Source organism: Clupea harengus, chromosome 6, assembly GCF_900700415.2.
Source record: "Clupea harengus chromosome 6, Ch_v2.0.2, whole genome shotgun sequence".
Taxonomy (NCBI): Eukaryota; Metazoa; Chordata; class Actinopteri; order Clupeiformes; family Clupeidae; genus Clupea; species Clupea harengus.
This window is the reverse complement of record NC_045157.1, coordinates 17,390,479-17,404,352: the sequence shown is the minus strand read 5'-3', so window position 1 is coordinate 17,404,352 and position 13,874 is coordinate 17,390,479. Positions and strand designations below refer to the sequence as shown.

Below are 13,874 nucleotides of genomic sequence, written 5' to 3'. Positions count from 1 at the left end.
TATATGAGGTTGGTATCGGTCCCGGGGCTAAACTCCTCCTCATCTGTTAGGAGTCCTCTACCTCTTGCTGAGGTGGTAAAGCAGAGATGTGGTCTGCAAGCCTAGACCTGCGCTCAGCTTCGCACTCCGGTGCTTGGAGTCAACTAAGCAGCAGGCGGAATGAAACAAACGCCTCCTGAAGGCGTCAGCCAACGCCCGCACCTCCATCCACGCACGCGCACACATACACACAGATACATTCTTACAGCCCTCGCTATCTCTCAAACACATACACACTCTTACAGGACATTTCAGGGACAGTATGGCTGATGGCATATGAGGGCTGCTGGAGCTTTGTCGTAATGTAGCATGTTGCAGGAAGGTTAGACATGCCAGTGTGTTGACAGACTGCTGACAGAGCTGGGCCTTGGGAGGAAAAGCGAGCAGGGATTGTGGGGGTAACGGGAAGTTATTAATATATTCTGCTGTGTGAAGTGGAACTGGACCCCCCCACACGTCTCCCTCCCTGCCTTATAGGCCTCGTGGCATGGTAGGCGCCCCCCTCGGCTTGTTGGGGCTGACACTCCACACCGCGGTGCAGGGAGCTTTCCATAGGTCAGGGGGCCCCAAAGGACAGATGAACCGCTCATGAATCTACGCCTGTTTACTAATAACAGCTCAATACACACACACACACACACACGGATTGAAATATGTTTTAATTTCTGCTAACTGCAGACTAATGAGATTCTGCTGGGGCCTACCCTCGGCTTCTAGCCATCTGGCTACGGAGCTAACTGATGAGCCTCGTTTCACCGTTGCAATCGCTTATTTGGATCATTTCTTCATTAGCTCCATCCCAAGCCACGCCACCAGTTGATTCTAATGGCCGCAGCCACTCCATATAGTAGGATGGTCAGAGGGATAAGGTGGGGGGCATGTGTTAATCTACACTCTGTCCTTGTTCTTCTCCTGCATTGCTCAACTCGGCGCAGCTGTGCACTCACTGCAAGGAGGCTCCCCTCGGAATCTCCACTGCACCGTCAGAACATGCTGATCCGTCCGTGCGAAAACACACTCCTTATTTTTAGTGTGACGGTAAATTCTCCAACTCGCTTTCCGAGGTGTTCAGCTATCCATCCCTCCCTCCCTCCCTCCCTCCCATTGAGCAGGGGTGGTGTTAGTGTACAGCAGGGAGGGGGCGGTGCATGAAAAATGATGCTGGGCAGTAAAAATACTGTGGCGTCGGCACACTCTGCTCAGGCAGGTTTATAATGCAATGCGGTGTGATGTATGTGGAGAGGAGGCTGAGCCTGAACATGAGGGAGAGAGAGAGAGAGAGGGAGCTTATGCATTCCTATGACATTTCCTGAATTCCTAAAAGGCAAACTCTACATAGGAAACGCCGCTTGTTGGGTGGTGGTGGTGGTGGTGGGCACAGGGGAGATCCAGCACCTTCCTCTCCTCTCTGGTATCGCTGCACCTCCCTGTTCCAGGCCCCGTGGCCCCCACCTCTCGTTAGAGTCCGGTGAGAACTGCTCACAACACGCTCTCCCCAAAAACAGAGTGCTAATCCAGGCCTGTTGCTGCCCGTCAGTCCGTTCTCTCCCTCTCTCTCTCCCCCTCCCTCCCTATCTCTCTCCCAGCCAGGAGGAGTATGGTGAAGGGGCAGCCCCACCAGAACATTTCAGGAGAGAAAGAAGGGTGGTGGTTCTGGTGGTGGATCCGTTGGATTGAACACTACTGAATTAATGAAACAAGTCTGAAAAAAAATCTTATACTGTATACCAGACTGCTTGCCCATACACACAACACAGAAACAGACAGAGAGAGCGAGAGAGAGAGCGAGACAAAAAGGCAGAGAAAAAGAGGGAGTGAGAGAAAGAGGGAGAGAGAAATCATGCCATTTGATTCCTGGTTTGTTTGGCCTGACAGCACATTCCAGCCAGCTCGCGCTCTAACTCGCGCTTTAATGGATGACATCAGCATGAGGTGATGTGGAATGGCTGAAAACAGATAGCTTGGTTTGGAGAGAGTGTGTGTGTGTGTGTGTGTGTGTGTGTGTGTGTGTGTGTGTGTGCGCATGCATCTGGACAGTTTCAGACACCAGGTGCCTTTACTATTAGTGCCACACTAGGTCTGAGACGTGCCAATAATATGTGTTGTGCTTCTGTGACTTGGGCAGGGTTGGCAGGGTTGGCAGGGTTGGCCAGCTGCTGCCGCGGGCATGAGAAGAGCCGAAGGTGTGGGAGGAGTAATGTATGATTAGCTCCAACATGACGTCAATGGACAATGGGAAAAACAAGCGAATCAATACTGACAGATACTGAGGCCTAAACAAGCCTTAGATTTTTATACAATTGTATGCATGGCACTGGAGAATGAGGGGAAGGATCTTGCCATCTATTTCTGGAAAGGTTAGGGAGGTACATCATACTAGAACTCGTTGAAGTTGTTTTAAAAAATGGTATATTTGACTAATTAACCACATACATGATTTTCTTGTATTAGCATATAAGGGCTATCCTCACTGACCGTATCCTCATTGAGTCCCAAGAATAATGGCCACAGCCCCCTCTAAATGTGCTCAGGGTCAGTTGATCCAAGTACACCTTCTCTATATTCTGACACAAATAACACAACTAGCTTGCCCCCACCCATTCACATTTATATTCATACTGTTAATATTGAAAATGATGAAGCCTTAATGCATGTGGCTTTTGATTAAACCCATATGCTTGGGAGTTCCATTTCTTTTTTTAGACATGAAAGCTTCTGTGCTACACTTTCCAGACAATTTTATGCCGCTCAAGCTGAATCTGAAACGCAGTCTGCCTGAGATCACTGTCAGCAGTACACGAGTGGGGACATGGCGCTAGCAGCAGAAAGATACAAATGGCATTAAAATGGCTGAGAAACAGGTGTCATCCCTGATTCCTTTAGCCTCCCCAGCAGCTGTGTAACTGTCACCGGTAGCCTCTATGCCTGGAGAAAGCCTGGACAATATATTGGCACATAGTTAGCACTTGATGTTAGGATAATGCCTTGGTATGTTACTCAGTACTTGTTTATCTCAATAAACGTGTGTAATGTATAAAAACAATCAAATGTGTGTTTTGTAATAACATTTGTGCATGTTTGTGGTGTGTGTGTGTGTGTGTGTGTGCATGTTTGTGGTGTGTGTGTGTGTGTGTGTGTGTGTGTGTGTGTGTGTGTGTGTGTGTGTGTGTGTGTGTGTGCGCTTCATGGCTGTACCTGATCAAACTCCAAGGCCCCAGGGTAGAGTGGCCAGCCCAGGAAGAGCTCGGCGATCACACAGCCCAGCGACCACATGTCTATGGCTTCACAAAACGGCAGCCCCAGAATGATCTCCGGAGCCCTGCGGGGGGTGGGGGGTGGGAGGGGGAGACAAAAACAAACCAAACAACAGTGAGCGGTGTGAAGCTCTGGCCTTTCACCGGCAAAACAGGAACGCTCCTGCTGCTGCCGCTGCCGCCGCCGCATCCGTCCGGCACAAAAAAGCCCTGCAGCAGCACGACTGTGTCTATGTGTTTTATTCTGGAAATGGTGGCTGCTTCATTGTGCCCCTGAGGCAGCGTCTGGCAGTTTATCACATGGTTCACTTTAGTGTAGGGCGATGCAGTGTTATATGACCAGTCGTGACAGGGAACAGCAAACACAAACACACAGCTGAGTTTACGGCCTGAGCCTAATGTTCGGGCGCAGGAAATGTGAAGGCACTGATAGGGCCAGATGGAACCAACATCCTACTTAAACGCGTCTGGAGGGAATAAAGCTGAGGTGACGCAGTCGTCGGAGCGCCACCGGCTGTGGGGCACTGAAAGTTGCATGACGCACTCGAGAGCCTCAGCTTCGGCTTCCCTGCGACCCGTGTGAGGGGTTAGCAGGTTAGCCAGCTCGGCCTCCAAACCCAGCCACTCTGGCCTGCCCCCCCCCCCCCCCTCTCTCTCTCTCTCTCTCTCTCTCTCATAAGTGTGACCATGGCGACGCGAGAAGCCCCGGCTGCTTAGTGACAGATCGCGGCAGTGATCCCTTTGAGTGGTATTAACCCACCACTCCGTGTGAGCTCGCCGGGCCGTGACGCACCGGTGGTGTCAGCCCTTATTTCGCTAAGTCAGTCTGACGGGGGCTCCGCCGTTACTCCTGTTACAGAGGCCGTAAGCCACCCTAACTGTAACACATGGAGCTTTACCCCCTTGGCCCCCGGTGCGCACTGGGGCCACTCCCTTGCGCCGCAGAGGAACAGGAACAGACTCATGATGGCATTTTTCCACGTGTATTTTGGGGGCCTGCCGAGGCCTAAAAGAGAAGTTCGTGAAATGAAAATGTCATCTGCCAAGAGTAATTATACCGGGTGTTAAAAATGCCTGGCGGACCAAAGGCGGACGGATGCAGGAGTTATACCTAGGGAGAGGAATACCTTTGGGGACAAATGGCCATATATAATATATATATATACACACACACACACACACACACATATACATACACACACACAACCGCAGCATGGGGCTTTAGGCCTCAGAGCTGTTGGATCTCAGAATGCCCTGCCTAGAGTTTCCATTAGAGAGATGTGGAGGCCAAAATCACAGCAGAGTGATGGTGTTTCAGAAAGCGTTGGGAGATATTCCTCACTGCTCAATAAGTGTGCTTGTGTGTGTGTGTGTGTGTGTGTGTGTGTGTGTGTGTGTGTGTACTATAAACATATATAAATACACTAACACATAAAGCTGGTAAACTCATACTCAGTGCTAGGACACAAATGAGAGAGAAACAACAGCAGTTTGGGCCTTAACACATTTGAACCTCTTTATTTCTTTACTATTTATAAAAAGCTAAACTTAATCCATAGGGAACAACTGAATGCACAGGGCAGTGACCGTCAGGCCAGATGACATACATACGGAAAAAAAGGAACAGAGAAAAGAGGGATAGAGAGTGAGTGGAAAGAGTGGCGAGAGAGAGAGAGAGAGAGAGAGAGAGAGAGAGAGAGAGAGAGAGAAGTTGCCTTTCCATTCCAAATGGTACAAGCTGTGCTCTCTCTATCCAAAACGTCCCTACCGCCCTTACTTTAAGACATAGAGCTCATTGGACAACTCAGAGCCAGGTCAGATGAAGGCTTCTCCCCTTCTGGACAGATGGAAATAATTAAAGCCATTTCTATGTCTGAGGGGAGTGATATCACCGCTGACGTCCTTTTCCAATCTACGCCGCTGATGGGCACATGAAAAGTGGGGTGGAAAGATCAAAGCAATACCACTAAGGGTAGATGCCTGTGACAAATGATAAGACATCCTGGTGTAGCCTGGCACCTGGTCAAGTCAGATTGACAATTTGGTTGCTATTGCTGGTTCAACATCTGTGGTGAACTCAAAACAGTGTTGCTATTACCTCATACTAAACTAGTAGTTCCATGAAATGGGAGTAAATGGGAATGGGGGGGGGGGGGGGGGGGGGGGGGTGTACTGAGAAATAGAGAAAAATAAAGTGAGAGGATAAAAGAATGAGATCAGTATGAGGTTTCTTGGTAGGGTGGCATGCAAAATTAGGGCTTAACATGTGCTGTTAGTGCTCCAATATGAAGTTGTGGGTTGCATAACCCTGGCTGGAAACTTCACTTCTGAACTTCAGAAACAGAGGGCCTCTGTCCTGCCTGAACACACACACACACACACACACACACACACACACATCTCTGGAGAGTTCCTTCATGTGATGCTGGGCCAAGCCCTTACTTCTACCACCCCTCATAATTTTGGCACCCCAGCTGGCTATGTGCATACCTGATAGGCTTCAGGTCTCAACCTAGAGTGACTTCCAAATTAGACTGCTACAAACCAGGCATTACACTGAGGTTTTTTAAAAATGGGACCTTGCGCCTATGTGTGTAGACTGTGCCGTGCTTGGTTGCCTTAATTTATGCATTAGTCCACAAGCCAGCTTTCGCAGAAAACACTCCATCGACACTAGCATGCTTTAGCTGCGTGCATCCTGTCAGCAAATCTAAATGTAGCTCCGAGAGAAGAACAAACGAAACATCAATCCCATGAAAGGGACAGATGGCCAATGGTTCTGCATAGAGAGCTTAATATTTCACTACAACATTTGGGATCAATTGTGTACTTTTCTTCTGAAATTAAAGTGCATTGGTAGATTCACCGAAGCGTGAATCTACCAATGGTTACATTAGGCCTTCACTGTGTTACATTAGCCAACTCACTTTCTTTGCAACCAAAGGTAAGAGAGTACATCACACTAGCCACAACCATGATTAAAGCTAGCATGAACAACTTCAGCAAGTACAAAGACAAAAAAACAACCTGTTCATGGATCAGTCAGGGAACAAAAACAAATTGCAACAGGGCTAACTGATGCCCCTTCAGAGGCCCAAAAGGTCCTCCTGGGCAGCCTAATTAAAACTAAGTAATCAAAACAAAAGCTCTGTAGCTTCCTTTAGCACACACCCAGGAGACGAACCCAGTGTCATTAAGAGCCTGTTGGTGGAAGTGGACTGCCCTTACAACCTCTATAGATGCAGTGTGTACTGGCTCGTTATAAACCGATAATATCATCTTCAAAAGGTGCTGTTACCCCCGAGGTGCCGAGGGAGCAAAGAACGGTCATTCTCATATGAGAAAAAGGTTTTCTTTAGACCTGGGCACAACTGGGCATTCAAAAGGCTGGGGCCTCATGTCATGAGATGCCACCCCTCAAGCATGGATAAGACAAGTGCACTGGAGCCAGTTTGATTGGGGGGCTCTCATCAAAGACAGCCTTCAGGGTTTCCTGACGCACAGTGGAATTGACTGAGGAGCGGCTGAGGAGTCAGCTGCAACAGTTTCCGATTAACTGGACCGTAAGCCCGGGATCGAGTGTCCACAGGTAGCTTATCCGTGGCCATGTAAAAAACATTAAGGGGAAGTCTGAGTCAGCACAGGCTCTGGAAGTGTTAATCAGAGCGGCGAGCTTAGAAGACAAAAACAAGGAGGGAGGAGCTGGGGGGGGGGTTTACACCATCGGTTTGCAATGAGATTGTGCTCATTGCCATGGCGACAAAACCCTCCACCTTTTCTCTCATTCTGTGTTTCTGGGTAGAACTCCTATTATCTGGAGAACATGATGTAAGGGCCATTAAGGAAAGGACATCTTGTAAAAATGCTTGCGCACATGCTGTGTGTGTGTGTGTATTCTCATGCATGTGACTGTTGTTAGTGAGCAGGTAAACCATAACCGCCTTGTCACTAAATGGATCCATGTCAAGTACCTCTAAACTGAAAAAGCCGCCATCACCACCACCATCCATGCCACGGGGCTCCAACAGTAACAGACACCCATCTGCAGGGGTCGGCTTTTGGCACCCAAGATAGTCACACTATATCAAGAACGCTGAAAGGAGGAACTATTATGCTTCATCGTCACACCTTCAACAGCTCCCAACCTATCTAGTTCAATTCCAGACTAGACTAATGGATCCCTAACACCGTTAGTCTCTTGTTTGGCTCAGTGTCCACATCAAAGTTTGGGGCTAATGGACTCTATATGCTCTGAGTCACTTCAGCTCTTCCAGAGAGCGGCGTATTAATCTACTGCAGCTGGGGCCTATTTCACAGAGAGCCCTTGCTAACGCTGAGGACTTCAGAACTTAACATGAAGTGAAGCAAATGAAGCATAACACCATGAGGCTTCTCAGTTCACTTCTGTTAAGGGACAGATGCTCCATTTCTCCCTCAGATAGGACATGTATAATACATTTACAATCAAACCTGTCACCTGTTTTACATTCCCAAACCCTGATGTTGCTGTATCTAAATAGGTAGAACTGTGAGGGGGGTAAATTATCAGATTGGGCTATTTTGTTTTGTCATAACTGCAAGTTACATATACAATTATAATAAATCTATTGCATTTTAGCATGAATTACATTACAACATTTAGCAGTCTCAAATCACAAGTGTTACTTTATGAGGATTAAAGCTAAAGCTTCAGAAACTAGCTTAATAAGCCTAATGCAGCAAACTGAAAAGACCAAATTTTGCCCTATATGCCTGGGGTTAGGCTAAAGCCAACGAACTAAAGTAAAGTGCTGAGCATAGCAGCAGCGCTCCATGGTGTCAAAATGGGAGAGCAGGCATCTCGCCCAGACAACTGGGCACAGACTGAAATACGCCACATCACGGAGCCGTACGTCCGTGCCAGGGAACCACCCCAGTACACAAACAAGCACCACTGGTCCACGGACCAGCAAACATGCCTTTTTCTTTATCGCCATAAAGGCTAGGGTTTGATTTGGACCGGCGCAGCAGTTCTTGCCGAACGGCTACCTCACCTGCGCTCCAGGGTGTGGGTGTGCTGCGCAAAGGCTTGCAGCTCAGTTGCTGGTCTGGGAACCGGCAAAGCGCAATAAAGAACTGGATCCTGCGGACGGCCGGGGTGAGCACTTCCTTTCTGTGACCTTGTGGGAAGAAGTCCCTGAAAAGCCGGGGAATGGAAGGTGGTTCATCACCACAAACATCTGCTGTGCTGATATCCCACAGACAGAGCAGCGGTCAGCTGCTATTCTGGAGGGGGGAAAAAAGGAGAAGCGAGGGGCCTACATCACTAGCACCATTCCCATTACTGGCTACGTACAGCCAACAAGATCAAAGATAGAGCTAAAATAAAACACCCACACCGAAAATAAACCTCTCAGTCCACTTTATTTACATAGACAAGCACCGCAGACAGCATCTCACACTACTGCGTATGGCTGTACTTTGTAAAACCTAGGATGAAACAGATTCATATTAAATAGGGCCCAGCGCAATGAGAGAAACACCTCTAAGGAGAAGCAGGTCTAACTTTAAAAATAAAAAACAGCAAACATATTTACATAAGAGATTGTCCCAAGAAAACAACGCAGATAGCAAACCAAACCAAAGAATGTAGTCAGCATGCAGGAGATCTATGCACCCCAGTGGGACAATCTAAATAGGCATTATTTATTCATGGCCATGATCTCATGGTCCAGAAATAGTCCCCTTGTCTGCGTTGACTGCCCAGTGTGAGCTGATCCAGGTACCAAGTAACACTAGTGGTGGGAGAAAAAATCGATTCTGTTCAGTATCGCGATATTTTGCCCACGCAATTATATTGATACAGTAGCGCAAAGTATTGCAATATTTAATTATATAATTATGTGCTTTACTTTCGGGTTTTCTCCATTATTTTTCTCAGAGTTTACTCTGATAATATTACATTTGCATATAACATCCACAAAGGTGGCGCTTGTTGCGGTGCTTTGTTGTCGTGCATTCAACAGCAAATTCAAATTCAAATGGCTTCACCATCACAACCGTTTGTATCACGGTTTGTATCAATGTAATGTTAGCGAATGAGGGGTGAGAAGCATACCTTTTAGCTTAGTTTGAAGCGTACCTTTTAGCTGCGGCATTGGTCTCCCATTATTGATCACTTTACGTTTTGTTTGAAAGTCCAGTTTTGAGAAATGTTTAAGCTTAGCTATAGAATTTCGCGGTCAAGGTCAAATATAAGTGTAGAAGAAAAGCAACGGCAGAACAAGCATAAACCCGACCGTTGGGCTCTCGATGGGATTCATTGAGGCAGAGGTAGTGTTTGCCTCCCCTCTGTGTTTTTTCACTGCGGTTTTATGTCAGATCAGCAAGACTAAATAGGTTCTACGCATGCGCTCAACCCAGTTTGTGAGGGATTGCGCAAACTGAGATGAGGCACAGCTCGTCGCTGCCTCACCGTCTCAATGTCTCCTGTCTGTTTGAACAGGACACGCGCAAATTCAATGATTTGATTATATCAAATGCTCAAAATGATTGGAATCATGCAGATATTACATTTATAGCACAGATCAGTAGAGACATTTTTTTTTTTTTTTTACTTTCACTCTACCACCACATCCGTGGTGCACTTTGTTGTGGATAAGTAAAGCCTACTTTGCTACATTTTTGTAGTCCTGGTAATCTTTTGTTTGACATGTTGGTAAGGTTATTAAGAGGACAATGGTTTTGGGCTTTAATGAATGTTTGTTTATTAATAACATATTTTTCAACAAATAACTCATTTATAATTACAAAGAGGGAAATTCTGAACTTTTTATCGCAACTTTGCTCCCGCAATTTCATCAACAAACACCTAAAAAACACAGCAACTTGGAAACATTTTGGAAAAGCTCCCGCGAAATCAGGATTTTTTGTTTTTGCACTTGTTTTTAATGTGTAGAAGATAATGTTGTACACAGAATTAAATGTGACATTTGAAGTGAGTTGAGCAGTCTTATTTTCCTCATTTTTTGTAATGCCTTCTGAATAATATGGGGGACATGAATCGCAATATATCGCAGAATCGAATCGCAATACTTGCTGTATCGCAATATGTTAAGAATCGCAATAATATTGAAATCGTGGCCCAAATATCGCAATACTATCGAATCGTCACATTTTTGCCAATTCCCACCCCTAAGTAACACCCAGAAGGTCTCACTGACACAAGTCCAGTCTTAGAGGGAGGTGTAATGCCTGTCAGCATTCACACAGACTGCAGTCACTGTGACCACCAGGAGAGACAAAATTAGGGACAATTTAATGGACTCTGCAGCAAAATAAGTTCACATTTTCAGCATCTACCTCTAAATGACACAAGAGCTTCTTTCAGTCGTGGCCCCTGTCTATGTTGGGAAACATTATGCCACAAACTCCCACTGTGGCCTGAATTATTCACTGGGACAGAGGGACTCCACCCAGTCGGCAGAGCTTACATGGCCATCCCACAGCCACCAACCAAACCAAACCAATCAGTCTTCCCCCACAAGTACTGTGGAAAAACACACACACACACACACGATAATGGAGGCTAAAGGCAAAAACATTTACATCAATATTTACAGGGTTTGTTTTTTTCAGCTGACGGGGCCAGGCAAGAAAAATAAATGAGCTAATGCCTCAGTTAAAAAAAAAAAAAGTGACACAAATCCAGAAAGAGTATTATAAGTCTTTTAGTTTTAACTTTTAGTTCCTCTCTCACAGAGTGGAAAAGGCAGGGAAGGTTAGTGCCGCCATTAAATGCAGTCAGTGCAGCAAACAAGATTCACGGTTCATAGTTCAGAGCCAGCGAGATTAATGGTTACTGTTGTGGCACAGAGGCCCGCTGCCTGCCCTTTGGATCTGGCAAACAAACAAGAATGTGTAAAAGATAACCTATTAAAGGGATAAAAAAATAAACAAAAAACAAGCCCGACATAAAATACCTATCTATGATTATAGCATGACTCGATCATCATGCATTCTAACATACGCCTGTTAGAAAATTACATACTACTTAAGTATTTTTTCCCCTCTCTCTCTGTCTCACGCTTTTGCTCCCTCAATGAAGCATTTTCTTAAAACAAGCTGGAACATGAATCCCTGCGGATGTTCTCCCTGAAGAGCAAAGACGAAACTTCCGTTTCAGTTCTAAAAGCCAAACATGCTAAGGTTAACAACTACTTCAACAACTTCAGCCATGCTCTCTCTCACACACACACGCAGACACACACACACACACACACACACACACACACACACACACACACACACACACACAGACTCTGCTCTGGGCCCAGAGACAGATTACAGTAAGCGGAGGGTAAACACCTTAGACAGCTTGGTTTGAAGAGGGAAGAAGAGAGAGAAAGAAAAAGTGTCAAACTATCTTCATGCTTATTTCAACTCCATTTCGTCTCTCCAAACGGTTTAACGGAAATGGAATTACAACATTTTTCACATGGTGGATTGACCTCTCTAACGGTCCTGCCTTTATTGTAACATTAGTCAAGTTCTTTTCACTCAAAAGGGAGAAGAAAAAACCCCAGGATATCTCTTTAGGCGGGAAAACCCAGGAAAAGTGTGTGAGTGCCAAACACAGCGAGGTCCTGTCTTTTGCATGCCACAGCTGACCCTTGTTTCCTCCCTCTTTCAGGCAGCACATTTTCACCCCGTCAATGTCTTCTCTATCCAGGACACTTCAACAGCCGTAACAAAGCCCAGCCAGCACACTGCCCAGCGGAGCACAAAGTATTCAATTAAATCAAAACCCCGTGCAGACAAAACACTGGGGCCCTAACAAGACTCTTGGACCGTGTCTGCAATGCTTCTGCTTTCCCCCCCACCCCCTCCAGTTTAATGACATACTAGATTTCTTCTTCAAATCTCCTGAAAATCAGTCCTCCCACTTACTGGAAAAACCCCAGTCTTCACTGTGCCGAAGCCCCTACTGCTATTTCCAGTCAGGCAACAGGAAGTCTGTTCTTTCAAAATCAGTCAGAGGGGAAGAGAGAGGGACGCACATAAACACACCGCAAACAGCATTGATATACTGCAGGTAGGTGAGGCCTTGTGTCCCTCATTCCCAGAGTTTTATAACAGGGGAAGAAAAGAAAACTCCAACTGGGGGAAAAAAAACACAAAAAAAAAACTGTTTCATAAGTCTCAGTTGGACTGTGTTATTGTTTCAAGTGGATTTAAAAGAAATTGAGGATGACCTCAAACACGTAAAAGTGTACGAACATGTAGATAGAAAGACACAAAGCAGCCTAGTCACAGATGATTGGGTGCATGAGGGCCAATGGTTTCCATTTGAAGTAAACTTCCTTCACGAGGGGTCAGGCAAAATGGCTTGCTACTTGTTTTGGCTTCCCACCAATCAGCGGAAACCAAGTCTTGTTAAAATAAATGACCAGTAATCACATGTGCTCCAGTGAGCGTGCTTCACACTCCTGCCAAGTATGCCTTCCCTGATCCACAAACACAGGGCTGAGCCGAGGCCTTCCTCACGTCTGCTGTTGCCAACTAATGTTATAGTCGATTAGTTAGTTATGTCATTAAGCACGCTGTTGCACGCAATAACTGGCTCATTAGAAATAGAAACAAGGTTCTTTCTGGATTTATGGAGTAGTTTCACATCTGCTACATACAGGTATTTGAAAAGGAAATATATTGGCTCTGCAAAAGGAGACTTGGCTAACTTTAGTTGTACACAAATTAAGTACGATTAGCAACGCAATGACCGCAGCTGCTTGCATTCTTAAATACTGGAATCAACGAAATGATGATTCAACTTCAGTGAAATTAGCCGAAACTTTCAATTTTGGTTAATATAAACTAAAAACTGAAAATAATTTACCCTACTGATTATGTCATGTCTCCAGCCATGCTGTGTGCATATGTAGTTCATTAGTGCTGGGAAAGCCCTTTATTACACCCTTAACATCGAAGTGTCACCAGTACTTCCCCTAGGATTTTTTTCAGCAGCAGTGTGGTTCTGGCACCTGACCCATTTATGTTGTCATTCTGAGACATAAGGGAAGTGAATGTGATACTGAGAAGTCCATTTAAAGTTGCACCACACCAAACAGAGCTGTAGTTGTTATGCTTGCTAACTAGCTCGCTAAGGAAACTTAAATAGTCTTAAACGGTTTGAATGGTAGTGTTCCATTTGCATGAAATGATAGCTAGTTTTGTAGCTGATGTTGCAGTCTCCTCAACTGCATTTACTAAATTATTAGAGGTAAAGGTAGAAACCCTCAGGGTGCCTGTTCAGCTTCACTGCTTGGCCTCCAAATACATAGGCTAAGTTCTATTTCATGCCTCCTGACCACCATAGAAGTTTTGCTTAGCAGCTCATATCAACATTAACACACCCTAGCAACTGCCAACCGTTAAAGAGGACCTATTATGCTCATAATTTTTATTTGGGGGTCTACTGGAATAGATTTACATGCATCAATGTCGTTCTGTTAGAGCCCCTGTGTTTCCTTTTAGAGATCCTGTGTCTCTAAGAGACAGACTCAGTCATCAGCATTGGCGCTACACCACAATGCCCTTGGTCAT

General features: G+C 45.8%; 1 protein-coding gene across 6 annotated transcripts in view; it reads right to left on the bottom strand.

The window, feature by feature from the left end:
- Nucleotides 1-13,874, bottom strand: part of hipk3b (homeodomain interacting protein kinase 3b) — a 47,399-nt gene that overhangs the window by 17,127 nt on the left and 16,398 nt on the right. For all 6 annotated transcript variants that reach the window (XM_042708043.1, XM_031569226.2, XM_031569227.2 and 3 more), the window contains one exon: nt 3,235-3,358. In XM_042708043.1, coding sequence (XP_042563977.1) covers nt 3,235-3,358 — 124 coding nt within the window. The remainder of the gene's footprint in view (nt 1-3,234; nt 3,359-13,874) is intronic.